The 27,421-nt window shown below is 41.5% G+C and overlaps 3 protein-coding genes and 1 non-coding gene across 7 annotated transcripts; 2 read left to right on the top strand and 2 right to left on the bottom strand.

Moving 5' to 3' along the window:
- Positions 1-276: 276 nt before the first annotated feature.
- Positions 277-348, top strand: TRNAW-CCA (transfer RNA tryptophan (anticodon CCA)). The gene has a single exon. It is a non-coding gene; the product is annotated as a tRNA-Trp (tRNA).
- A 220-nt stretch (positions 349-568) lies between these two features.
- On the bottom strand, positions 569-2,225 carry LOC6625408 (uncharacterized). Its single transcript, XM_002049807.4, has one exon. The coding sequence runs from the start codon at positions 2,134-2,136 to the stop codon at positions 1,729-1,731; it is 408 nt and encodes a 135-aa protein (XP_002049843.1). The 5' UTR covers positions 2,137-2,225; the 3' UTR covers positions 569-1,728.
- A 5,676-nt stretch (positions 2,226-7,901) lies between these two features.
- LOC6625407 (CDK5 and ABL1 enzyme substrate 1) lies at positions 7,902-23,742 on the bottom strand. 3 transcript variants are annotated; one of them, XM_002049806.4, is made up of 9 exons: positions 23,260-23,742; positions 20,721-22,066; positions 11,479-11,868; positions 11,297-11,423; positions 11,082-11,230; positions 9,897-9,929; positions 9,499-9,616; positions 9,239-9,432; positions 7,902-8,693 (listed from the first exon to the last, which is right to left on the bottom strand). In XM_002049806.4, the coding sequence occupies exons 2-9, from the start codon at positions 21,506-21,508 to the stop codon at positions 8,348-8,350; spliced, it is 2,145 nt and encodes a 714-aa protein (XP_002049842.2). In that variant the 5' UTR covers positions 21,509-22,066; positions 23,260-23,742; the 3' UTR covers positions 7,902-8,347. The 3 variants fall into 3 exon arrangements, with proteins under 3 accessions (XP_002049842.2, XP_032292811.1, XP_032292812.1); XM_032436920.2 differs by lacking the exon at positions 9,897-9,929; XM_032436921.2 differs by lacking the exons at positions 20,721-22,066; positions 23,260-23,742 and adding an exon at positions 15,908-16,066.
- A 102-nt stretch (positions 23,743-23,844) lies between these two features.
- On the top strand, positions 23,845-27,351 carry sced (scrambled). Of its 2 annotated transcripts, XM_015173867.3 has the most exons (3): positions 23,845-23,969; positions 24,048-24,518; positions 24,578-27,351. In XM_015173867.3, the coding sequence occupies exons 2-3, from the start codon at positions 24,079-24,081 to the stop codon at positions 26,739-26,741; spliced, it is 2,604 nt and encodes an 867-aa protein (XP_015029353.1). In that variant the 5' UTR covers positions 23,845-23,969; positions 24,048-24,078; the 3' UTR covers positions 26,742-27,351. The 2 variants fall into 2 exon arrangements, with proteins under 2 accessions (XP_015029353.1, XP_002049841.1); XM_002049805.4 differs by having other exon boundaries at positions 23,891-24,518.
- Positions 27,352-27,421: the final 70 nt, after the last annotated feature.

Genomic DNA, 27,421 nt, shown 5'->3' on the forward strand with positions numbered 1-27,421 from the left:
ATGGATGCCATATAGGTCTTTTGCCATAGACATATATATATATATATAATTGTTACCGCAATAACTTTAATTGATTGCATTAAGTCCATATGTACAAATATGATTTAAGAATAATTTGAAATTGTTGTTTGCTACAAAGATTATATATGTGAAACAATGAAAAGTGGCATCTCGTGATTTAAACTAGGTGGCAGCGCTCTTAAATACATTCAGTGGTGAAAACATAAGATGCGTTAAGGCAAGTTGAAATACTCAATTTGCAACCCTATATTTGAGGACTCCGTGGCGCAACGGTAGCGCGTCTGACTCCAGATCAGAAGGTTGCGTGTTCGATTCACGTCGGGGTCAATCGAGGTTTTTTTTTTTTTGTTCATTTACAAAATATTTTATAACATTACGACCCTTTATTTTCCAAATTAGCAAGGTTTTAATAAGTTAATAACTAAACTTTCTTTCATAAAGGTAAATTCGTCATTCCACTGCAATAGAACAATTTTCCTTACCACATAAAAGTTTTTTGTGGCATATTTGACTCGCACTCAGAAATATATCAATAGAAATTGCAATATTTAGGTATACAAAAAATTTAAAATTTATTTCATAAATAAACATAGGCGCGGGTAAAAGCTGAAATATAGTATATTATTTGATTGATATGACTTCTATTGCAGCCGCAGATCATTTCAATTTTTTATGATTAAAAAAAAATCGATATTGAAATCTTTCAGATGTTTGGTAGGCCCAGCCTTGGGCTTAGGATTTGCACACATTTGGATGACATATTTATGCCATTAAAAAATGTATTAAGGTTTGGTCAACAAGAGCAGCTAAGGGTATACACTAGTCGATCACTCCCAGCCACTTCTTATCTATAAACCTTATGGTGTAATGATAAGATATTGGTGTGTATTTAGTACACTAAAAAAACCTTATAAGCTATAAGAGTAGAGGCATTTAGAATGCCTTTCGTCTGGCTCGTGTTTACTTCTAGCAGGTTCTCACATGAGATTTACTCAATGTTCGCGTTTCAAAGCTGGGTGTAATTTTTTTCAATTAGCAGATTCGAATTGAGTTTGACAGAATGTCAGCTATAATTTCATCATTCTGTAATGAGATACAATTGTTTGTCAATCACAATATCAATGAAAGTTTTTGTTAAATAGCTCAAGAGCCGCAATATAATATAGTAAATGATTGAAAATTAATTTCGAGTATATGTATTTGGTTCTACGGCAGAAAAGTCTAGAAAAAGTTTCCATATAGGGCTCGAATAGGTCGCTCTATTGTATAAGTATAGCATATATATATGTATATATATATATATATATATTATGTATTCGCCAACTTGATCGATACGATCACCTGGCGCAACCGTAAAAGGCCAGTAAAAATATTTAACTCGAACGCCCACCCGAATGCAAACTTTCAAATGCTTTCAGTTTTTTTTTTCCACAATTATTTGTTATTGGGTGTAAAAATAAATATTCGTACAGTTTTTTTTTCGCAGTTTTTTTTTTTATTAAATGTAAAAATAAATATTCATAAAAATACAACTCAAACACAAGGCTAGGGTTAATTTCAATGCAAAACTCAAGAGAACATGAAATATATTGCAATTAGTTTGGGTTTGCTCAAGAACAGATCAAGATCAAGTTGAAGATCCGTAGAACCTCGAGCTGTTAGTACACACACGCACACGCACACAATTACTTTCACTGGCACTTTCTCTCAGTGCTGGACCAGCTTGAAGCGACTTGCCTCGGCATAGTCCCGGGCATCGGAGAAGTTGCGTTCCGGCTTGATGCGCACATCGTTTGGATCGGTGACAAATTCACCATTCCACACGGGCGACAATATGGTGGGATCCGTGTTGTAGTCAAAGTAATCCTGATCATCGGAACGATTGCGTTCGGGCTTGATGCGCGTCTCGCCGCCCTTGACGAAGGTGCCATCCCAGGCGGTGGGCAGGACAATTGGCTCCGTATTGAAGCCGTAGAAATTGTTGGTATTGGTCACATTTTGATTCTGGCGACGGATTTTCGACACGTTGTTCACAGCGCCATCGGGATACACAAACTTGCCATTCCAGCCCTCACACTTGATGGGTATATAGTCCTCCTTCTTGCGCAGCGACATATTCCTTAGTCCAATTTCAGTTCCAGCTTCCGCTTCGATTTGCTGCGATTGCGATGCTCGTTCGGCGAGTTTCAAAATTCGATTGACTTGTCGCAACGGCTGTGATATTCTAAAATATGATTTCACTGTAAACCTTGGCGTGTAAATGATTGTTTTTGCTTGCTCCGGCGACCCACACGTAATTTAAATCGATGACGTCAGGTTAACTCAGCCGTTTGTTTTCTTTCGCCAGACGAAACGGGTTCGCAGTTTCAGCTCCTCCTCCACGGGCTGGCATCTTGTTGTTATTGTTGTTTAGCATTGCCAATGACAACCGTACTAGACGAGTTCGCGTCGCTGGCGCTTTGCCATATAAGATCACAAATTAAACACCAGGTCTAACAGCTACCAGGTGAAGCGGTTCCGCAAGCTGTCTTCAAGCCAAGCTGTCATTGTAAATATGCCCATTATAATCGACGGCTTGATCTTGATTGCCAGCATTTCTGTGATTCATAGGTCTTTGATTTGCAGCGTAATGCGAACAAAACAAGCAAGACTGATTTAGGCGGGAGTGCACGACTACAACAATACCCTGCTGTTACAACAATTCTTGCTGCCTCCAAAGTGAGAACTTAAAGCGTTGACTCTGCTTCTTCCACCCTCAACCCAGAAAGTGAAAAATTATGACGCTGAGTATACCCTACACGGAAGTCTCAAGCTATTATAATCGTCGAGATATGTTCGGAAAACAAGATTACGAGATGGATTTTTATCGATTAGTACAAAATGGGGTAAGTAATTGAGCATTTTATGTAAGCTTAATCTTTATAGAACCTACGTTTAAATTTTTAGGTGTCTAGCTCTTACAGTGCCCGAGATCGAGCCGGTTTTATATACGTACGAATGGACTGATAGACGGACCTAGATCGACTCTACTTTTCGTATAAATCAAGAACGTATGTCTTTACGGGGTTCCCACGCCATGTTACATACCTTGGCATTATACCCTATTTGCCCATGTACAGGGTATAATTAAGACGTAAATTTGTTTTTCCCTTTTTTAGTCATAAGTTAGATTTATATGCGGGCTTGTTGTTTGCCTGATCAATTTTAAAAATACCTTACGTAAGTTAATTAACAAAAAAAGTAAGAACCGCTATCTTAGGTGCTATACACTGCACAGTGGTCCATAAATCAATAAAAAAGGTTTCCACTGTTGGGATCATAAGTCCACGCTTTAACCCATGATGCCTTTTGAGTTATATTATTGTGTTTAAGCTATACTATTGTATATTTTTTCCATTCCTCCTTCCATGATAAAGTTACCGACAACAGCCAGATTAATCAGGGTAACTCCTAGTCGTGCACTCCCGACTCCCGAAAATAATTAACTGCAACAAAGTGTGTCAAAAATACACAGGACACGCAACGCATTTTAAAGACTTAATGGGCCACCTGTGGCATGCCACACGCACAAACCCAACGCCAACGTCACAGACGGCACACACTAATTAAGCCAACAGAAACCGCAAGGGCCAGCCGAAAAGCTTTGCGCGACCGCTCGCTCGCCCACACAGACAGAGAGTGCCTCGATGTCAGGGGCTATGCGTGGCAGGCTTACGTGCCGCAGCGACGACTACGTTCGTCCCTCGTGTTCGGTTTGCTCTCGCGCTGTTAACTCGACGACCCCAAGCAGCAGCAGCAGCAGCAGCGGAGGCGGCGGCGGAGGCGGCGACAGCGGCTGTTCCCATCCGCTGCTCGTTAGAAGAAGCGACGTCGACAGCGTTGGTCGGCAACAGTTTGAAAGTTTTTCATGTTGTCGTCGGCTTGCCTCCCAAAGTTGCCTGTTGTGCCTGTTGCCAGTTGCCGGTTGCCAGTTTCGACGGCTCTGCATTTGCTGTGCGCCTAGTTGAAAATCCAACTAATTGCTTATTTTAACCCCTTCAAAACTGGGCACACACACACACACACACAAATACAGACACACAATGGGCCTTGCCTGGCCCGGCTTTCGTGTTTATTAATTAACAACACAAAACCCCAAACCAACAAAGGCACACACACACACACTAACAGACACGGGCACACACATACACACACACACGCATACAGATATACGCACACACACAGCTTAACCCAAGTGTTGTCTCCGGCATTCATTAGTGTTCATTAGTGAAACAAAATGCTCATTTACTTAACTACTCCCGGCTCGTAACGAGACAGGCCCCCTCCCCCTCCCCCTCCCCAACCCTCTCTCCCTTTCTCCAATAAACTCACCACTCTCTATCCCTCTCTCTCTATCTCTCTCTGTCGCTTGTTCGCTCGCGCCCCCCGATTGCTGCACTCACTTATCGGCACTCGACGAGTCACTCCGCTACTGCTCTTGGCTCTTTTCACTGGCTGTTGGTAGTTGTTGCTGCCGCTCTTATGTTGCCAATTAAAATTCCATTTATGCCAAGTTAACTCACTTGGCTCGTTAATTGTTGTGGTTTTTTAATTGGACCCTTTTCGGAGCTGATGCTCAAATTGAATTGAATTGAACAACAAAAGGAACAATCGCATGAATGGCAGAGACCAGGCACGGACCATGTCTGCCTCTGGTAGCCGGGCGGCTCTATGAGCTACCTGAGCTACCGAGCCCAGCACAGGCAGCACTGGCACCGGCTTTAGCTACGGCGCACAGTCATTGAAGACCGCCAGCCCCACCTCCCACATTTTGCAATGTGCCATTGGGTACGCTTATCGTTTGGCTCCTCAGGGTTGCCAGGCGATACCAAAAAGCTGTTGAGTGTAATTACTTCTTTCAATTAGTGCATCATATTTTATTCATGTTGAAGGCAGTAAATATTTTTCTTTAGTTTTCTTTATCTATAATGCAATGCATATATATCTTACAATCTTTTGAATTATTTTTACACTGATTTTCCGACCATGTAGGTGGTTTTAGCCAAGGATTACTGCATTTTTATTCTCTCTTTCGGAGCTATTAATATCAACTTGATTTAAATTACGATATCTTACTTCAAAACCGATTTAGCATTTTGTTCTTGGTATTTTTCGCAACTTGGCAACTCTGCGCCTCAATTCAACTAATGAACGAAGCTAAAGCAGCGCAGCACCAGCACCATTAAAAAAAAGTACTAAAAACAAAAGCCAACAAAAACCCCTAATTAAAATGCATTTTCATTCGGGACGTCAGCGTTGTAACCACTGCGCCTTCCAGCTGCCACCCGCTCGCTCGCGACTGGGACGTGCTTTAAAGGGGGATTGCCTGTTCATTAGCTAGAAATGCGTCCCCCTCAGTGGCTGCCACTGCGCCTTACAGTCACATGAACCGTTATGCCATTGTACACACACACACATACACATAGAGAAAGAGAGAGAGAGAGAGAGGGAGGCCGTACACATGAGTGCGTGTGTATGTGTGTGTGAATGGCTGCGGGCATATTTAATTACAAAAGCTGCTAATTAGGAAACGTACACACCCACGTTGGTTAATTTGTTTGCAAACCAATTAACTCGGCGCACAGTATCAGGCGCACAGAAAACCACAGCCAGCAGACAGGCAACAGCAGAAGCAGCAGCAGCAGCAGCGGCAGCAGCAGCGGCTGCTGCTGCGAAAGCAAAAGAAACGCGTCACCGGCGGACGTCGCTACTGAAAATGCAGACAGAACTTTCCAATCAGCGTCGAGCGCTTGGCCAGGGCGCAGGGCAACTCCGGAGGCAGCGGCAGAAAAGTTAACTAGTGAGCCAACGACTAAAACTGTTAACGAACAACAACAAGAGCCACAATGATAACGCAGTGTGGCGGGGGGTTGTGAAAATGGGGGAGGCAGAAAAGTGCGCAACGGCCAACTTAATGAACGAAATAAAAACGAAATTTTAAGGAATAAGTTGTGTGTGTGTGTGCGTGTGTGTGTGTGTGAATATGTTCGTTCGTTTGCTGGGCGCGTGCCTGGGCTTGTTCTTAATAAATGAGCTAAAGATGGCAAAAGTCGTCAACGTCGCTGCGCTGCGCTGTCTTGCGTCTTGCGTGCTAATGAGTAATAAATAAACTTTTGCTGCTGTTCTGCTACGGCCTAGACAAGCAGCAGACGCGAATATCAGGCAAGCAGAGCAGCAGGGTGACGACCACAAGCGAATGGAGAGTGGCAGAGAGAGTCAGAGAGAGAGAGGGAGAGTGATGGCGCCAGAGAATGAGATAGAGTGGGGGACAGTCAGATAGAGAGAAGGCAATGGCGAGCGGGGGAGTAAACAGATTCGGTTCCGGTTTTGCTTTTGCGTTAATTAGTTTTAAGCATTTTCATTATGCAACAGCATGTGGCAGGCAACAGCTGTACGTATTTTGGACAATGAGCATGTGTGTGTGTGCTTACACACATATATAATTTTATATACATATGTACGTATATGTATATACATGTATGCACATTGTGTTCTTCTACCTGCGTGCATGGCTGTGTTTGTGTGTCAGTGTGACCAAAAGGCGCACTAATGAGTTTGCAGCACATGTTTTTTTTAAATACGTGAAACGAATAGTTTTTGATTTTGTTGGATTTGGTCATTAATTGTGAAATATAAAAAATATGAAAGGAAGAGTTTTGCAATTTATATACTTGCATACTTAAATATATAAATATATATGTATGTATATTATTCTCTTGCGTACCGATTCTCTTTTGCCAAGTATAGCGACGCTGGTTATGCTGATATGGCGAAAACTGATTACACTGCAACGCACCGTCCACATTAAACACACCCATGCGGTCACACAATTATAAACATACTCACACAAGCGCAGAAACTCACATGCACACACTGGCTCACAAACAGTGTTGCGCAGTGTGCAGCAGCAACCTCTGCCCATTTGCTGGGTGCCCAAATCAGTTACAACAAAAACATCAACATGTCTTATCAAAGCAAACAAGAATGATTTGTGCGCGGTTGCCGGACCAAGAAATACCCTGCACCCAAGTTGGAAATGCCGGAACATACAATTATACACGTTTCTGTTTATCAGTATTTATCGGAAAGTATTTGTTAGCCAAACATCAGCTCTATTTTTTTTATTTTTACAGGGTATAGGCGGAATGTATTTGTTATCATAAACTAAATGAGATTCTGTTGTGTGCCCAGTTCTTGTAGTTTCTGTGTTAGCTTATACGGGCAGACTGACTAGCGTCGGAAATGCCAGCTGCTGTGCTGTTGTGTGTACAGGGTATAAACAGAATTAACTGTTAACAACAATAACAAACAATGTAATGCATACGGGGCCGGGGACCAATTGGGCACGTGTGTTTGTTTTATTTTCGGGTTATCGTGGCCCGCATTTGTTTATAGACTCACAAACAGAACTCTTTTTCAGCTTGTCGCCGGCTGCTGGGCGCCTGTTGCGCAGCCAAATAATCGATCGCAAATTATTTATTGATTTTTGATTGATGAGCCACAGAGTATTATGTAATATGTATGGCAAAAAAAAACACGGTTGATTTATACCGCGCCCTGTGTGGTTGCTTGGATTTTCTACAGACTAGCAAAGCTCTCAACATAAGCGGCGTGTTGGGGCGGATTAGTTAGCTTTGCCCATGCGGCTAGCAGCAATGCGAAGAGGCCGAGATCGAGTAGAGAGCGCACCTCAGGTTGAATTTGAATATTGTCAGGTTGGAAGGGCCCCCCAACAGCTGTGACAACAGCAACAACCGCAATGAACCCAACCGAAATTGATAGCGTCAGCTGTGTTTTCCAGTTTATCGCTGCGTATGTTAATTATATTACACAATTATAAATAATTTTGTCAGTTTATTTATTCAGTATGCTTGATCTATAACAAAACGTTAAATAAAAAAAAAAAACTTGCTAAACGAAAAACACTTAACAGCTATTTTGTGTATGGAAGCGCCTACTACCAGAGAGGTCTAGGGGGGATTATGTTTTATGTATATTTTTTTTTTGTCATTACCTTTCTTTAGTCCATTATTTTGTTTTAGCACAACTTAACTGCTACTTAAATAATTGTTTCGCGTAGATATATAAAAAGTCCCAACTCCAAAAAAATATGCAATATAAGTACTAGCAGGCTCGCGGCCAGCCGGAAAGTATGCCACAGGTATGCCAGGTGCTACTTGCGACTGCCCTTGCGGCGCAAATGATGTCGGGTGGTAGCCGCTGCCAGGGCTACCGCCGCCTGCGCTGCCGCCGTCAGACGTCCTTCGGCGCAGCGCGTGGGCCAATTCTAGGATTCGTAGAGCAATCGCTGGTAATGCGGCAGCACCTCATGCATTGGCACATGCAGACTGAACTCGAGCGCGACGAGCACAGCGAATTCCGAGGAAATGAGCTCCTTCCGATTCAGGCGAAACACATTCTCTGTCTTTTCAATCAAGCTCTTCAGGGCATCCCCCTTGACGTCGTTCATTTTGGCACTAAGCAGCAGGCAGGCGCCGGCGCAAAGCTTGCGATTGCTTTTGTTTATCAAATTGGCCAAAATTAGCTTCTCGAAGTAAACATATGCCTGTGATATGGTCACCAAATCGATGCGTGAATCCAGCTTGTTAATGCGACGCATTTCCCTCTTGATGCTGTGAATGAAATAAAAGTTAATCGACTTTAATAGAAGTTAATAACATGGAATTGTTCGTATTCATTTTGGTAGAGTCAGGGTAGATAGAGATAATACCCAGAATAAGTGAGCCATTAAAGAATTGGGTTTTGTTTTTCCAATCTTTAAAAAGAAATATAATATATAAATAAAATTTAATCAACCTCAGTCAAGAATCTATCAAAAATTGAGTGTGTACGGAAATGTTTTCTGTGATTTAAGATAAGATCAAGATCAAGCTCAGCAATTACGAGCTATTATCCCTTTCATCATCTGTGTCTTACAGGAGTAAGCATTTGGTAGTAAGGCTTTAGTATAAAACAATATTTAATAAAGAATTCATAGAGAATTTAAACAAAATTTATAATGAATTCTATTTGAATTTACACGCGTTCGCATTGATCGGTTATTCAGATTTAATTTTTCTGACAAATATTGTTCAATTGGTAATATCATTAACAATTATCATCAGTCTATCCCTTGAATACCAAAATAGTTTGAACCACAAGTTGGGGGGCAAGCTACCTTCTCAGTTTGCTTAAGGTAAGCTGTATGCTTGGAAACTTCTCCCGGAACTTGTCGTTGAGCTCCTTCTTCAGATCCGATGGACGCACATAGTCAATTACGGAGGTCATGTACGAGGTAAAGGTGAGCAAGGTGCGATGCTTGCCCGCAATGAGCTCGGGATCATCTAAAATGCTAGCCGAATACTGTTGATACTGAAAGCAGAAAATGATATGTGGGTTAGGGCTAGCCATATTTAGTTATTTAGTTTATAATCTCACCGGCAGACCACGCGTCGAGTCCCCGCTCAGTATTATGCTCTCCATGTCCATGTCCAGCTTCAGGTCGGGTGTAGGACTCGCTGCATTGTTGCGATTATTGTTCTCGTATGTGAAGCACCTGTAAATGCATCAAGCATGGATTAAGGAACTATATATATATATATATATAGGGATTATAGATCTAAGAAAAGGCGTGAGTGTAAGCAGGTTAGTTGAAGCGTTGCCAGTTTTCTAATGTGTGCAAATGTGAAGTGTGAATTTTGTTAGTGGTATTTAGGATACTTTAAAGCTTTGCAGCATATCTGAGCTATGGGCGAGCCAGTCATAGAATTGGGTTCTGTCCCATAGCTGAGATCGGCGCGATCGATTGTTACTTATTAGCTGCTTTAAAAATTTACCATTTGCCTTGATGTTTGGTTATGGTTTTTGTGCTGAAACGAAGTAGTGCAAAGCGTTATGATTAGCAAAAGTTAATGGTACAAAATGCATCGAAACTTTGTGTATAATTAAGTATTTCAATAATAAACTTTTTTGATTGGATGGAACTGGGTTCTAGGCTCTGTCTGCTCAATTATGTAAATTGTAAATGCCCATGTCTCAGAATAACCCCCGATATATGTGTGGTATTTTGTTCAGTCAGCGAATACAAATAATGTCGAGAGTTGTCAACAAAACAAAATTAATTTTTGATATCTGAGCTTTGCAAAATTATTTCGCTTAGCGCTGCGTATAAGGCAAACACTGGTAAGCTGTTTATTTGGCCGCCTTTAGCAGGGCATTTCAATGACCTATGTAAACAATTTGGAATAATCATTAATCATTTACGGCCATCTGCTGTTCTTCGTTGTGCCTTTTATTAGGAGGAATCATATTGTTCAATATCAAACTAAAAGTAAGATCTTTTAGTAAACAGGGAATGGCTAGAGGCTATAAAATAGGGATGGGCCTAGACAGGCTTATTCCGGGTAAAGTAAAAGCAAAGCATTCTCCTTCGACTGAAATAATTCGCTTGTTCTTAACACAGAGGCCGAGATTCCCATTCTTAAATGTTGTAAATAGGCGCATAATTTATAGCTTCTCTTTATAATGGGACCGTTTGGAATAAAGAAACCTGACGTCTTGCCCTGATTTCTGTCCTCACTGGAAACAAGAAGAGCAGATAGCCTCTGTGTGTCTGCACTTGTGAGAAAGCGGATCTTGTTTTTAGTAAACCCGTTCTGGATATTTTTGTCGAGAGGTTAAACTCGCAGCCCCCGATCGAACATGTCTGAATTCTAAATCTCAAAAGAAACACTTTTCAATAAATATCAGATTTAAATAAACAGAAGCCGCAATTCGAAACACATTAATGGATTACAGGGTATCACGGAATGTCAAGGACAAATTCGTAATTATATTCCAGGATAATTGGATTGCATTTCAGTGAACCGATTAATGGCTGAGGCATGAGGTCCTTAATTTGTACAATTTATGTATGTATGTATATATGTGTGTGTGTGTGTGTGTGTATGTGGTAATGGGATATTATTAATTTTGTATGTAAATAATGATATATTAAAGGTTGACTTTAAATGGGCACCAACCTGGCTATGCCATGATTTCTAAGGGCCGCTGTGCTCGTTATCTCCATTTGATTATCGAAAATTGAGGGATTAGTCGATGCATTGCCGTGCTTCTTGCGCTCCTTCTCGTACTGCCGGGATGGTATAAGCAAATGTCCATACGAAATGTCCTGCAAACGAGTTGTAAATAAAATAGGATAAGTTCAGCTCAACAGGTAATTGGTTAAGGAACTAACCTGACCGCTTTCAGCTTTCTGTATGCCAAGTAAATCGAAGGGATCAAAGGGTGCATCGTTGATAGAGCTCAAGGGGCGTGAAGTGGATGTATTGCGACGCCGACGATCCTCCTTGCGGAACTCAGCTCTAGATGGACAGTCGCGTGTTAATCTTGTTCATGGATTGTGCAACATTCACTTACCGTCCGTTCTTGCCTTTGTGGTACGGAAACGCCGAGAAAATAACAAATGGCACGTTCCGTGATAGCAACACCATGCGCTCACCACGTTGTCCCAGGCCCGGACCCGGGTCCTTACGGCCGTCGGTAATTTGCACGGATTTGCTGAGACTGTTGCGGAAACTGCCCGCAAAGTTGCCAACCGGTGCCAAGCTCTCCGTGCTGCTGTCATCCGTTATGTGACTGGCACTCGATCCGCTGCGTATATTGTAGTTGCGCCTCAGGCCGCCAGTTCCAATGAAGCTCGCATTGCTGGCCGCCGCTGCCGCCGCTCCACGCATGCCAGGCGCCGTATTTAGACGCGCTCGTCTCTCCGGCTGCAAGCTCTGCTCGCTGGCACCATTGCTAAAGGTTCTGCAAAGTTAGATGAATCAAAAGAATAAAGTAAGACACTACAAAATTTAACAAGGAATTTTGAATTTATCATGGGGAACTGTGGAGATAATAATACATATCCTGCGTTAATCAAGACTAATCTATAAAAAATTGTTATAATTTAATGGCGAGAAAATACGAATATCTTTGGCATGCCGAAGATTCAATACCCTTTTTTATGTGCGAACAGTGAAGCTCGTAAATGATTGATGAGAATATTTTCGAAATCATAGCAGTTCGAAGTTGATAGGATTTTGTATATATCTAAGAAACAAATATCTGAAAAAAACTTAAAAAATCAAGGTGATAGATCTGAAGCTGAGATACTTAAATAGTTTATGTTGTCGGGGATGCCTACTTCTATGGGTTACACTTTTCATAACAAAATTATAATACCCAATGATTGTATATTGTATTGTATTGTATAATTGCAAATCTGTACTAATTCTTTTCATTACTAAAATAATAATCATTATTCTTTCTAAGTTCTGAGACACTTTCAGCAATAACCGAGATTTATTTCAGGAGTACCCCGAACCACTTTTTGTACCTTTGTTGGGCAACATTTAGGGTATTCGCGCAGTGTCTTAAACGGAAGTAATCTAACGATTGGCGATTGCGTAAACTTATACTACGTAAATTCGCCGTTCGTCTAAACAGCTGTCATTCAACTGGAAACTTCGTATGTAAACATGTCGAGGAAAGGGGAAAACAAATATTTAACTGATGCAATTCGAGAATAAACGTTTGATCGACAAGGCAATTAAACAAATTACTCAAATCTCCAATTGCTTTGGAAAATATTTACAAATTATATACAGAGTTGCATTAACACGGCATTTCTGACGGTGACAGCGCCGAGTACACGATCTAAAACTTAAAATAAGAGCAGGTTCATATATTTTCAGGTTTTACAAAAGGCGATCGAGCGTATGTTCAGCAACAAAGGAACGCGAGTACGATCAAATGCATCTCTCTATCTTTCTCTCTCCCTCTTTGAATGCTCTCTCACATTTGCTTCAAATCTCAACAAGAGCACACACATACGCACGCACACACCCCAAATGAGGCGATCGATATTTTCACAGGCTCGCAGCAAACAAAATGCAGTCAAAAATATGTAGCTAAGTATTTCTGCCGCAGGGCCATCGAAGATCGAGAGACGCACTTATCAGGAGGCTTAGCGAGCTCTTTTGTCTATTGTTTGTCGAGTGTTTCCATCGAAAAATGAAAAAGATACACAAAAACGACTGCAGCTGCTGAAGGGCAACGTCTTGTTGTTGATTTCTGTGCGCCTGGCCTATTACCTTGAGATAATTGGTATAGATCGAGGTTACACGAGCTCCAAAAAACATTCCAATCACGTGCGTGTTTTTGGGGCCAACGAATTTCCACGAAAATTCCGTTTGCATTGATTAGGCAACTCTCTTGGCGTTGGCGCAGGTAGAGGGGGTACGGCTAGAATTATAATGCGTATGATGAAGTGGCGCCAAGCCTGTCATAACCCGTTAATTAGTTGGAGTATTCGAATAGGCGCTCAGCGACGGCAGCAAGCAGCCAACAGCCAAATGTGCAGAGCCGAAGAGACCAAAGGGAAGACCCAACACCAAATTCCATACACACACACACGCACACACACATTCGTTCATTGTGTTATTTACATGTTAACATGGAATGTAAACGCGTGGCCCACTGAAGAAAAAGAAGACCCTCAAAGGCCACGCACTATAGAAAATATGCGTTGCTTATGTAACTTATAGGCTCTCTCTTTCTCTCTCTCTCTCTCTCTCTAACACTTGAGCCAGTGCGTGAGAGTGTTTCCGTTAGATTATAACAAAGCAAAACTGTGCGTTGATAAGAGGGCGAGAGCGAAACGTTTAGAAGCGTGCAAGAGAGAGAGAGAGGGATAGTGGAACCCTAGAAGAGAGACGAATGCAGCAGCTATAAACACACATACACACACTTAAGTGCAGGTGGCAGACCTTGTGTGTGTGCAGCGTTTTTTTAATAGTATTTTTTTTTTTTTTAACTGTTTGGGCAACCGTTTTGTAGGCTGCCTAGCGACATCTGCGCGCCTGGGCCGCACACAAACAATATTTAAATTTCAAACACACATTTCGAAAATATTTCCCACTCCCAGCAAACAGGCTAATCAGAATGTAAATGCAAACAAATTGGTTTCTAATTGGATCGGAATAATTAAATTAATGGCAGCTTTCTGACTGAATAAATAAATAATTTGATCTGTGCTCAACAATTAATCAATAATACAATTTACAAAGGCGTATTACATTCGCAAATTTGTTTAAAATTGGGTTTATCAAGAGATTTGCTTAACAAAGTATTAAAGGATATTTTGTCCGGAACAATCTTGAACAATATTATAAAGAAAAATTAATTTTTTTATTTAAAAAAAAAAAAAAGATTTTTTTTACATTTTTTTCGATTTTTTTTATCAAACTGTTTCATAAACATTTGCTTGTTTTATAAAATAGTTGATGTACTCATCAAAAAAGGGGGAAATGTATTCTGTGTTTTAATTACACGCTGCTCTCTGCTGATAATCAATATTTCAATAAACAGGGCAATCAAATCAACTTAATACAATTCACTTTGTCTTATCATCGATGTGCCTGATAATAATTATTTTCTTTGTTTTCTTTTTATCAGCGTGTGTGTGATTTCTTGACAAACAGATGTTTCTTTCTGTTTGTGTGTGTGTGTGTGTGTACATACACATAGAAAAATTAATTGCTAAACTTGTGGCTTTTGTCTCACGTGCTTCGACATTATTTGATTAAAAGTTGTGCGAACAAAACACATAAAACAAATTGAACTTAACAAAGAGAATTTAATACAATTCTTTGTTTTCGATTTAGTTTAAGGGCGAATGTAAATATACATTTTATGCCTTCGTAAATGTTTACCCGCTTATATATATATATATATATATATATTATAGCACAAATAATACAAATAATATACACATATTTCTAAACGAAAGCTTGTGCATATCGATGCAAGCGTCTTACGAAGTACTTAAATTGATAAGTTAATCAGGCACGAGTTATAAATACAGCCTGTTTACGCATTTTATGACGAAAATAGCAGCATTTGAAGGTTGTCAACGTAATCAGCACGGGACTTAAGAATAGAACTCCAGGGATAATGAGTACTATGTTTATCAAGTGGATTACCAGTGAGAGAGAGAGATCAGGCGAATTAAATGCCAGACAACCATAAAGTCGTTTAAATGTGCCGCAGATAAAGATAAGCGATGTGGCAGGTCCATAAAACGAGACAAGTCCATATCTGGGCACATACTCTATATACATATGTACACACATTTAGGGCTATTTGCTCGTTTTATTGTCGTTGTTCATTTTCGCAATCAGCCAGCTGATTTGGGGTCTGTTGCTTTGCGTAGGCGCTGCCAAAACAATGGCCAATAGATAAGCAAAAAAAAAAAAAACAGATAGAATTTTACAGTGTAGTGAAACCGATTATGTGAGACTCATTCCCAGTACAGCTACTTTTGAGTAATCATCACTCTAAGTTCGAGTACTTTAGAGTACTTATGAATATTGACTAGTATACAGGTATATGCGTACTAGGGACATTGAGTGAGACACTGGAGTTGCCAAAGTGGGAGACTCCCATCCCAACCCACTTGAAAGTCGCCCTGCTTCTCCTGCCCCATTAGAGGAGTTTGTCCTTCTAGGTCACAAAAGAGAAGACTTAAACGGCGGCGTCCACAGGATCTCACTAAACGGGGCTATATTAGACAAACCCCATTGATCGGTATATATAATAAAATAATCAGCAGAGAAACACGTGTCGGGTCTTCACTCAGGCCGGGCATGACAGCAAACCAACAAACTCTTTTCACTTGGCGAACGAGTATAATAATAACAACAATGTTGATTATCAAGTATAGAGAGAGAGAGAGGAAGAAACCCAATCGGGGCCTCCTCAAAACAACACACACACACACACACACACACACACATGTACATACATGTATGACAAGTTGACTCTGTTTGTTGTCGCTTATCGGAGAGAAGCTTTCAGCCCATACATATGCTCTGTTATTTCAGACTCATTCCGTAGTCGGAAAGTACGCAATCGGCTGAAAGAGGTTTAAAGCGGTTTGATCGAGTTTGGCCCCTTTGTTTTGGTATTGTTTTCGTGTTGTTTCTTTTGGTTTTTTATACTTTCAGTCCAGCTCGGCAAAGCGAATGGCGACGACAATGAATCAACAACAAAGCAACAACAACTGATGACCACAGCACAAAGCGAAAGACTAACTTATAAAGTTGTTTCTATTAACATTTCGTATGAGGTACATAAATACCCAACTAATGCACAGAGAGTCAGAGCTTAGAGCTTGGTAATTATTTTGAGAAAATGCCATGAAATACGGATAAATATTGGCAGTAAAATGAACTGCGCAATATGTTTTCTAGCTTATTTATTGACAACAAACAAAAAACTTTCTTAACTACAACAAGATTAGCCAGCAAATACTCTAATAGGTCATAAATACGCTTTTCTATGCCTTTAACTCTTGTGAAAGGCATATAGATCTCTGATCCCATAAAGTTTATGACTGCCATGAACAAAGCTGAATCGATTGCTATTAACGTGACAATCTCGGAAAAAAAAATAAATATATTAGTTAATATATTTACTGTTGTGTTTCACAAACAGAATGAGCTCATCTTTATTTTTTCAGTGTATCTTAACATATTTTTTCTCTATTTATTCTTCCATTGGCAAAAGTCTATTAAAATCTAAAATGCAACATTTTTTTTTATTTTGCCATACCTAAAATTTAATAAATATGGGAAACTACGCAAAATGTATAAATTATTCGAAGGGCAGAAGAAGCACGCGAGTTGTGTCTTGGGGAAATGTTAAAAATGTTCCCGGTGTTAGGTACATGAACTTCCCTAGTCGAATAGTTCCTCGTTGCTTCCCTAGTTTTCATACAAATATCTGACCTAAGCAACAACAAAGGAATTTGCTTATGTTTACATTTTGTGTGCAGAGATGCCTGTCCTTAATTCGTTCAAATGTTTCATTCTACTGCACCACTGACACATATTTTGCAACCCCCAGAAATTGGCAACCCTTTTCTCGAATGCCAAAACTTTCCACATGACCTTGAAGTGATGCAACAGGACAAAAAAAAAAAAACAAAAACGCTGCCAGGATTCGCAGTAAACAACAGGCGGCAGCAGGCAAACAAACACCAATCTAACCGGTTCATATTACGTCGCTAAGAAGCCTGCTTCAAGGTTACCCAGTTTGAAGAGATGCCATCGATGTGCATGGTGGGCAGAGGGGCGCATCAGGGGAACAGAAGCTGCGCGTGCTGCGCCATTCCGGTACAGGTTTTCGGTGTCGGGCAACCCTGACATTGACATTGAGCAAAGCCGCGCAGGACCTGAGAGCGGCGCCTAGCGTTGCCAGACTTCCAAAGCTCTGGCTCTGTTTCAATGTCAGGCCCGGCCGTTGATTATGTCCTTGAGACTGAGTACTACGAGCGGTATATACGGAAATGGCCGTTTGATTCACAAAAAAGCTGCCAACAGGCCGTTAAATCAGATTAAAAAGCATGACGCAATTGGCTTAAGCTTTTGGGAGCGAAACAAAGAAAGTGAAAGGTAGATAGAGAGGGACAGAGAGCAGGAGCAGAGAGCCTCAACTTGTTAGACAGAATGCCGACCCAAAAATTTGTTTACGTTTTCGGCAGAGTTTCCGTACGCTACGTGTTTTGATTCTTTTGCTGGCCCTTATTCATTTACTTAAAAAAAAAAAAAACATATCGAATATCAAAACAACTTTCATGCGAAACTCAAAAGACAGCAATAACCTGAGCTGGCGCAAAGTAGTTTTGGATTTTGTTTTGCTTTGGCCTTTTGCGTCGCAGTTTTCTGCAAATTTTTGCCATTTAACAGAAACACCCATACACACACACACACACACACACATGCATGTACAAATTGGATTTGTCTTTCACGCGTGCGCAGCATTTTTTATTGTGCTCTAACAGGAAGCATTCCCCAGAGTACGCGATTTGCCATCTCGAATTATGTTTTCATTCTGCGGGAATGTTGCTGACATAGTCAAACGGAATTAACAAAATAAGTAATTGAAGCCTTGTGGGTAAATTGTTGATGTACATTTTCTTCTCTGCTTCTTCATCTTATGGTTGGGTTTGTTTTGATATTGAAGACCTTTGCGCTGCTCTAAAGTTAACATAATTCGGAGAATCATTGCATTGTTACTCAGTAAAAGACGCAACTCACGTTTCTGGATAAGGTTCCACAGCCAGTAAACCATCTTTAGCTATAATCTAATCAGCTGTCACTTAATGCTGTTTATATTGGCTTGATAAGAAATTGAATACAGGCTCTTAACAAATATTTTTTGACGTCTTTGCCAAGCAGATAAGTATAATAAAATTGAATGACAGACCAGCCGGTTGAAAGGCCAATTGGCAGAGCATCAAGTATATTTGGCCCAAAATTGGCGACAGCCACACTAAAATATCTATGTAAACTAACATAACACGGGCAAATGTAACGAGAAATGTGAGAAAATAAGATTTAAGACCATCACACGAAAGGCTTTAAGAAAACAAGAAAACAGGTGAACGACACAAAAGATGCAGCACAAACAAATCAACGAAGAAATAAAGAACAACAAAAACAAACTGCGATGACAAGTGCAGCGGCGTCGGCGAAGCGCGAATAAGAAACAAGGTCACTTCGTCAAAGCGCAACGGATTGCAGTGCGCAACAATAACAACAAAATGAACATACACATACATACATGTACGTACACATGCATGTAGCTGTGCTTGTGTACATGTGTATTAAAGTGCGTCTAGACGAGGAGCTTAACGCAACTTGAGCAATGTGCTAACATTGGGGCGAAAGCTTTGCGCTGCAAGTGCGAGTGGGAGCGAGTGCGAAATAGATAACATGTAATGCGACTGCCTGGCTAGCCGTTTTTGGGTTCAAGGCAGTTTGTATGCGTTTTCACATGCAATTTCTTTGTCCTTTCTGCGCCCTCACGAATATGAGTTTATGAGTAAGCACACTGATCGACATCATTTGGACGAGAGCAACATACGTATGTATGCACATTTATATATATATTTTCAAACACTGTCGTCAGCCCAAGCAGATGAATGAGTGTTGGTCAATATAAATAGGCCTAGCACAGTAAATACGTAATACAGGGTATTTAATATTAAAACAATAATCAATACTTCTGGCTTGCGAGTTGGAAGACTTCAAACAAGCAATTTCACTGAAATGTAATTTGAGTAAAAATAAAATAAAATGTATTCGAGTACCGTAAAAAGGTCTTGAGCATAGAGTATTAAAGCTTGGTTATTAGAAAAGAACAAAATGAACGTAGCAAAATATTTCAAATATGCTGGAAATCAAGTACATGACTCCTTTATGTTATAAATTAGAAAAGGTCTGCAATTTCGAATTTTAATATGAATGGAAATATAGTCTATAATAATATATTGTTTTGAAAGCAAACAAAATGCCTTTCTTCAACTATGAAATGTTGCGTGGCCCATGACTGTCACATTGTTGCGTGCGGGGAGCGGGGTGTCAGCAATAAAAACCAAACCAAAAAAGCGAATCGAATAAACAATAAAGTTAACGACCGACCAGTTGGGGGAACATGCAGATCGGCGGAGCAATCGTGGGCACATTTGTCACAAACACAATAAAAGCCTAAATTGAGTGAACGCCGCACAACAACATGCAACCGGCTGTGGCGCTGGCCAATTTGCGGCCCGCTTTTCAATGAGGCGTTTTGATTTGCGTTAATTGAACTGGCACACGTTGGACGCTTGAATGGCCAGCGCCGCCACTCGGTGTGAATCCGCATCGGACTAGTCTATTTAGCGAGCTGTGCGGAGATCTGTCTGCGTTCCAACTATGCCCCGTCAGAGGCAGCTACGTCAATTCATCCCAAAAAAAAAAAAAAAAATGTATATAAATATTTCGAGCGCGGACAATGACATAAATTATATTAGTCAGACAGCTGTGGGAAACTTACGATATTGACAATCAAATGTTTTCTTTATTATTATTATGCTTACTTATTGGCCTTGCTTCTTTTCATGGCTGCGCAGAGCTTGTTAACAAATTTAGCACCAGGTGCCAATTGCCTGAACTTAATTGGAAATTTCAACATTTTCAAGCATATACAGAACCAATAAACGTATCTAATTGATCTCATTGCGTGACTCATAAATTAGAAATCATCTTCAGGAATTCTTCCCCAATATATACAAGATTTTCTCAACTTCTGAATTCTCGCTAACTTGTCAACCGAAACCGCAAAACACTTTGCCAGGCATAAACATTGTTCTTAGCTGCAACCAAATGCCAAATAGAGTATACGATTTCAGTACTCGAATTTCTATTTTGCAATAAACACCCTGAAAAGGAGGTTTTTTATATTTTATCTATCCTAATCGAACTTCAACATCTGTAATGACAAAACTAATTGATTAAGAGTTTCTTCTTGACTTCGCTCGAGCTTTATCTTAAACATCCCACTATTTATTTGCCATATCCTCCGGAGCTGACAAAAAAAAAAAATAACAATCTTAGATATAGGCTTTGATTCAAAAGTACGTTCCCAATTTAAAGTCTCTAGCTCTTATTGTTTTCGCATTCGGGAACACACGGACAGATGTACTCTTACAGAATATGGGAACACACGGACAGTTACACACTTACAGAATATGGGAACAGTAGGCAATTGATAAACATAGTGGGAACACTTACCGTTCCCTTAGGGGCAGTAGTTTAAGGCCGCTGCCCAAATTGGAGACCTTTAGCGGTATCTTGACGCTGTCCGAATCGCTGCCGCTTTCGGCACCGGAACCGCCGCTGCCGCCACGCTGCTGCCGCTGCTTATTGTTGCCAGTGACCGGTGCCTGGTGGTGGTGGTGCTGCTGCTGTTGCTGTTGCTGCTGTTGCTGGCGGCCACAGGAGGTGGGCCGCTTTATGTTGCGTCTCTCAGCCTGGGAGGGCAGTACGCTCACATTCATCAGGTATTGACCCATATTTTCAGTTTCACTAAAACCATCACCATCGCTGGCACCGCCCACTCCTGCGGAAGCGCAGTCATCCAGTCCGCAAAGGCCGGCGCCGGCATCGCTGCCGCTGCCCATGTGCACATCGGCGCTGCAGAGAAGCAGCGCAGCTGCATTGCCGCCGCACTTACCATTCTGCTGCTGATGTTGTTGGTGATTCTGTTGTTGTTGTTGTTGGTGTTGTTGTTGGTGTTGGTGTTGTTGCTGCTGCTGCTGTGGTTGGCTGCTGCGCTGCTGATGATTTCGTTGATAATGCTGATGATAGCCGCCGGCGCCGAGTCCCAACGCTGCCGTTGCGTTGCCCTTGCTGTTGTTGTTGTTATAATGCTTCTGCTGCTGCTGTTGCGTGCAGACGCTGCTGCCGAATGTTGCGCCAAATTTTGTGTCCCGGTGTGTGCCATCTAATGAGATATTCGATAGAAACGAGATCGCAGCCAATCTGCGCCTGTGTCTCGTCTTGTTGAGCGAACTTGCCATTAGGCGCCTAACCGTTATCACAACTTGACAAATGCAATCGAGTGTTGGAAAACGACAAGTTGAGTGAGTGAGTAAGTGTGAGCGAGACAGCGAGAATCAGAGGACGAGTGTGCGCGACCTATGTTACGTTATACGTTATGTGGAATGTGGTCAAAAACTTACAGAGCTTTCCAGCTTAATACTTCCCGTTATTTTATATTGCACTGCCCAAAAGACCCGAAACACACAAACACACACAGAAATTTGTTATAGTTTTCTATTTTTTAGTTTCGTGTATTTATTTTTTTATGATTTTCAATTATTTTGTATTGATTTGCTTTTAGAGTTTCATTAATATTTGAATGGAATAATTTCGTTTGTTTTATTTTAATTGTTTCAATTTGTTAACAGTTAAACTGCTTAGTCTCTAAATTCGAAACCGAATGAAACAACAAACTACTTGAACGCGACATTTTGATATCAAAGCTCAAACAACACAATTTTTATAAAAAATTATTTGAATTTATTGCAATTTATGCACTTTTTTTGGTAAATTGAAACGCTGTCCATCCAGATTGACTGCAAATAAAAAATATAAAAAAACAGTAAACATTAAATCAATAAAATCATATAAAAGCCGAACGAAAAGCTATGCAATGTTGAACACAAGCTTTTTATACACTTGCTACGAACTGCATTATGCTAAAATCTGTTATGCAACAGTGCAGGTTATTGGAAATTCTCAAAATTTCCAAACTCCATTAAGATTAATTAATCATCGTATAATCATTGCAGCTTCACAGCTATAATATATACAAATTTATTTATATTTACAAGCTTAAAAGACATTCAATGATGTCATCACCTTGTGATGTACCGCGTTTTTTTTTTTAGTTATAATTTCAGCAACATGCATGAGCTGCCTTGAATTCGCAGGTCAAAGTCCTTAGTTATGGGATTCCTTTGTGTGTGTGTGACAGATGTCCCGTAATAACAAAGTGACGTCACACTTGCATGCACAGACAGTTGCACGGTCACTCTGGCAGCGCATTCAATTTATGTTAACAAACGGTGTTCAGACAGTATGATACACGTTATGTTAATGAATTACGAATTTGACACACCAATGAAAAAAAATAAATAAATCACGAATCTTAATAATCCTTTCACAGTCCTTCGGGACTATTCTATGCGAATAGCTTTAAAAAGCCAATAAACTCTGCGAGATAATTCGAGAAAGCTTTCGCTGCAAGTTTAATGCTGCCTGCAAAAGCTGAATGGCCGAAAGCTGCGTGCATTGCAATGTTGTTGTGTTTGTTGCTGCTGCCGATGATGATGATGATGATGATGATAATGATGATGTTGGTGTAGTTGTTATGCGTCAGTTTATGATTGACAAATCAACGGCCGGCGAAACGGTAACCGTTTATTTACCTGAGCCTGAGCCGAAAAATGAATAGGGATGAAATTTTCCCACTAGCAGAACATATCACAACAAATAACAAGGCATGGAAAATTTTCGAGCTAACAGCTGACGGCAACATTTGTGTTCTAGTTGGTCCAATTGGATACGAAACTGTGGCCAGTTGGAAAGCCGCACGTGCGCTTGGCATGGGGAAAATCAATGTTGAAACAAGTGTGCGTGAATAAAAAAAAAAAAACAAAGTGCGAAAATAAATACATATATGCAGGCATGATTCACGCCCACGCATGCAGCGTGTGTAGAAGGAGCCGCTGAAAAAAAAAATAGAAATATGTATTTTGTCACTTACCCACAATATGCAAAGTATTAGTTTTTTTTCGCACACTTTATTTGAAATATATATTGTTTTAATAAAATTAGAAATGTTTCAAGCGCGCCATGTTGATCTATTTTTAGCAAACGGTTTCGAAACTTTTTATCAACTGCGACCAATTACACACTCTCGGCTATTTTTCTATTTTATATATTTTGTTTCTATGCGCAGACTTTGATTTCGCTTTGCGCTGCTGCTTCTTGGACTGCTACCCCGCCTTCTTGCAACTTCTGCCGCTGCCTTATGTTGTCGACGCAGCTGCTTTCGTTGCGTAAATCGTGCGAAACCGAAATAGCTTTCAAAATGTTTACGAATCTTTGATTTAATGATTGACGAACACACGTCTTTAATTTATTTATGCAATTATATATCTTTGTTGAGAGACGCGAACTCGTATTCTAGCACGAGCGTTATGATTGATTTGGAATAAACGACAGAAACGTCAACGTTCCACAGAAAATTCACAAAACTGCTGATAGTGTGACCGCAGTACAATTCGCTAAAAATACCACACATTCATATGTATGTATATTTGTATAGTTTGCCCGGTCACGCACAAGGCAATTATATCGTCCATCACTAGAGCCAATGTGTACTTATCATATTTTCTCAGTTGTGTTTTTGGGCAACACTTGGCTCCACCCTCGCCGTTATTAGCAGTAAAACGAAAAAATCGAAGAAAACATGTAAAGTGATAAAACGCAACCAAAAATCAGTAATTTCATTATCCATTCATCACAAACCAATACCCATACACATCACAGACGCACCCACTAACCACAAAGACCCTAAAAGATGGATCACAATGAAATATCTATGTGCATGGACGTCAAATTGGATACACATGACAAGCGCGCCATTGCGCTGCGGTACAAGACATGGACCAGATGTCTGGTCAAGATCGAGGCCATCAAGTGTGTGCCGTGCTTTCTGCGCCTTAGCTTTCAGAGCCTCACGACCGATGAGGAGCCCCAACAACAACAGCAACAACAAAAACTGCTGAGCGTTTCGGTCAATGTGCCCGGAGTGAACATCAGCCTGGCCACCTCCCGCACCAAGCAGCACTCGTACGGGCTCTTCTGGACGCAGAATCGTCGCGATTGCTTTATATACTTTGCGCTGGAAACAGAGATTGCCTGTCGTCGGCATATGAAGTGGATCAAAAAATCGATCAAAAATCTTGAATTGTTTAGGCAGATATTTCTGGAGCAGCGCAGATTCAGCCGCGACACAAGGTAAAAGTTCAGGCATATTCGATTTTACTGTACAATTATTTAATAACTGTCAATTTTAGCGCCCAAAAGGCACTGCGCCCCTTGCCAAACGTGCCCGAATCCTTTTGCTTTGACTTGGACGCAAGTAACTTTTCGTTTTCCGCACGCGTCTCACAAATCTATGAGGAAATCTTTGATGGGAGCCGCATCTCACGCGCATCAATTGCATCGGGCATTTACGAGGAAATGAACTTGGCGCCTTGTGCGTCTGCAGCTGTCGCGGAGAAGCCTCCTGTGGTGCCGCCTCTGCCAGCGCATCGAAAACGCATCAACACGTTTGAATGCCAGCCGGGCGAGATACCGCGCTCTAGCACCAATCCCGAGTCAGAGCTGGCCAAGAAGAAAAAATACAAAAATATGTTGGACAATTTCTTTGGCCAAAAGCGTCGATCGGGCAGCGCCAGCGTCGTTGAGCTTCAGCCGTCCGGCCGAGCAGCTGAAGAGCAGAAAGAACAGCAACAGTTGGCGTTATACGAAAATGCACCCACACCAGAACCAGCGCCAGCTGTGAAACGAGCTTCAAACCTGAAGAATGCACATCGCAACAGCTTTTCGAGTCCAGATCTGTCACAGCTCAACTTTCTGGACACCTTTGGCGAGGCATTGTCCAGCGATGAACTGAATATAAGCCTCGAGGACTCGGCCATTGAGCACGATTCGCGCCATGTGCTGCTAGCCCAAATCGCAGGCCAGCTGAGCAAGGCCGACTCGCTGGCGAGCCTGAATGTGTCCGAGCAGCTGCCCCACAACTTTAACTTTTCCGCCTGCAACACGTCCACCATCAATCTGATTGGCGCCAACGGCGCCGTCTCACAGCTCCAGCAGCGCAATAAAAATGTGTTGGTCGAAGAACTCAATGGCTACTGCGTCATGGCGCCCATCGCTCAGAAGACAACCGGCGGCGACAGCAGCAGCGCATTGATTGAAAAGAAGCCCAGCGGCAGCACTGCATCCACCACATCAGGCTACTCAACGGGTTCCTACTGCTCATCCACGAGCAGCTGCAACACCGACGAACAACTGGCCAAAACGACAAACGTTGCGGAGCCGCCAATTGCAGCTGAGGCCGCACAAAACGATACGAGTGACATTTATGAGTCGATGCACATCACCTCACTCAATAGCAACAGCGTCTTAGCCGAGCATCTTTATGAGAATCTGCTGGCAGTGAAGGCATCACAGGAGCTTGAGCAGCACCCGCTCGGGCTGGGCTATGGCCTGAGCACCAGCACACCCACCGAATCGCCGCTATTGCCAGCGCTGCCGCCGAAGCAACAGACGCCCACCACCGAGAAGTCCGGACAGGAGGAAGAGGACTACTATCAGACACCGCGCAAGTCCATAATAAGCGTGGATGATAAAATACCGTCCTATTATCCGAACAGCTGCGACACGGTCAAGTCCAAGCGCCGTAGTCCCAGCAGCGCCGAGGCAGCGCCGGGAGTACGTCATTTGGTCAGCGCCAAGCTGCGTCGCGAACGCAAGGAGAATCTGTACATATCGTCACCTCAGCAGATTATCGAGCAGCGGCATAAATCAAGCCAGCCTGCAAGCACCTCGGCAGCGTTGGCCAAGACTAAAAAAGACTTAAACAAAAAGACTGCCGCCCACAAAATCTCCGAGGGTGTCTATGCCGTCACCCATCCGACAAAGCGCGCCAGCAATGGCATTAGCAACAACAACAACAACAACAATAACAATAACGATATACAGGCCGTGAATGTTGGCGAGGAGGAACTGCTGCAGCTGGTCATGCTGCAGAATATTGATTTCAAGTTTGACGACGGCCAAGCGCCCGAGGCCAGCACCAGCATTAAATCCAAAGCCAAAACCAAATCGAAATCGAGTCAATTGGAGGATGAATACGAGCATTGCTATCAGGCAGCAGAGCGTGCAACGCGCATGCTACAAAAATATGCCACGCTGGCCAAGTTTGGCAACTCGCCCACCAAACAGCAGCAGCTGCAGCTAAAGGCAGCCATGACCCAATCCCAATCGGCGTCCAATACGCCCAACGAATTGCACCAGCAGCAGCTGCAGCAGTTGGCGCCGCCGTCCAACAGCTTGAAAAAGTTTGCCTCGTTGCCGCGCTTTAAGAAGATTGACTTCTCGCCGCTCAAGATGCGGCTGAATAATGTGCTCCAACGGAATGCAACAGCAGCAGCTCCCGCATCGCCTCAGTAGCAATAAGCATGTTTGTTGTTGTTCTTGTTAGTAGGTAGCATTAAGCTAAATGTAAACGCTAGTATTTATGTTCTCGCATGTGATTTGCCGCCTCTAAATGTATTTTAAGTTTTAGCTTTTACCTTGTACGAATGTATCAAATACGCGCTCCATGCAGCATTAGTCTAGCATTAGTCTGATTTGCCACAAAATATTATTGCTTAGCTTACAAATAAGTACATCTATATATAAGCAAATCATATCATTCATGAAACTAGCATATTCCATATCTGATATCCGATGTTGTGTCTCTTGGTTGTTTGTCTACAAATGCGAACGCGTTTCTATGTCCAAATATCAGATCTAAGTGTGCTCAATTGTAGAGTTATATTGAAACGCTTTTATTCATATATACACAAACTATTGTTGACTTATTCTACAAACGAAATTAGCTTATTTAGATATTAAGGCAGCTGCTTTTGGCTTCGGTTGTTCAAATCCTTCAGCTCAATTTTAAAATGTGCGCTAGTATTAAGTCCATATTTGCCGATAAACGCTTCAATTAACACATTTATTTATATTGGAAGTAATCTTGTTAAATTATTTAAACAAAGTCTTGTCAAAATGTTAACCGCTTTGAGTGGCCGCCCTTCGCTTTTTGGCTTTGCAAACATATCAACAAATTGTTAAACTAAATTAGT

This window comes from Drosophila virilis, chromosome 5 (genome assembly GCF_030788295.1).
Source record: "Drosophila virilis strain 15010-1051.87 chromosome 5, Dvir_AGI_RSII-ME, whole genome shotgun sequence".
Classification (NCBI taxonomy): Eukaryota; Metazoa; Arthropoda; class Insecta; order Diptera; family Drosophilidae; genus Drosophila; species Drosophila virilis.

Bases quoted from the DNA above. Each gene is read 5' to 3' on its own strand.
- LOC6625408 (XM_002049807.4), bottom strand. From the start codon at position 2,136: ATGTCGCTGCGCAAGAAGGAGGACTATATACCCATCAAGTGTGAGGGC.
- LOC6625407 (XM_002049806.4), bottom strand. From the start codon at position 21,508: ATGGCAAGTTCGCTCAACAAGACGAGACACAGGCGCAGATTGGCTGCG. The intron at 9,433-9,498 runs GTGAGATTATAA...TTCTGCTTTCAG, and splicing joins ACTCGACGCGTGGTCTGCCG to TATCAACAGTATTCGGCTAG. The intron at 8,694-9,238 runs GTAGCTTGCCCC...TTTCATTCACAG, and splicing joins ACCTTAAGCAAACTGAGAAG to CATCAAGAGGGAAATGCGTC.
- sced (XM_015173867.3), top strand. From the start codon at position 24,079: ATGGATCACAATGAAATATCTATGTGCATGGACGTCAAATTGGATACA. The intron at 24,519-24,577 runs GTAAAAGTTCAG...TGTCAATTTTAG, and splicing joins AGATTCAGCCGCGACACAAG to CGCCCAAAAGGCACTGCGCC.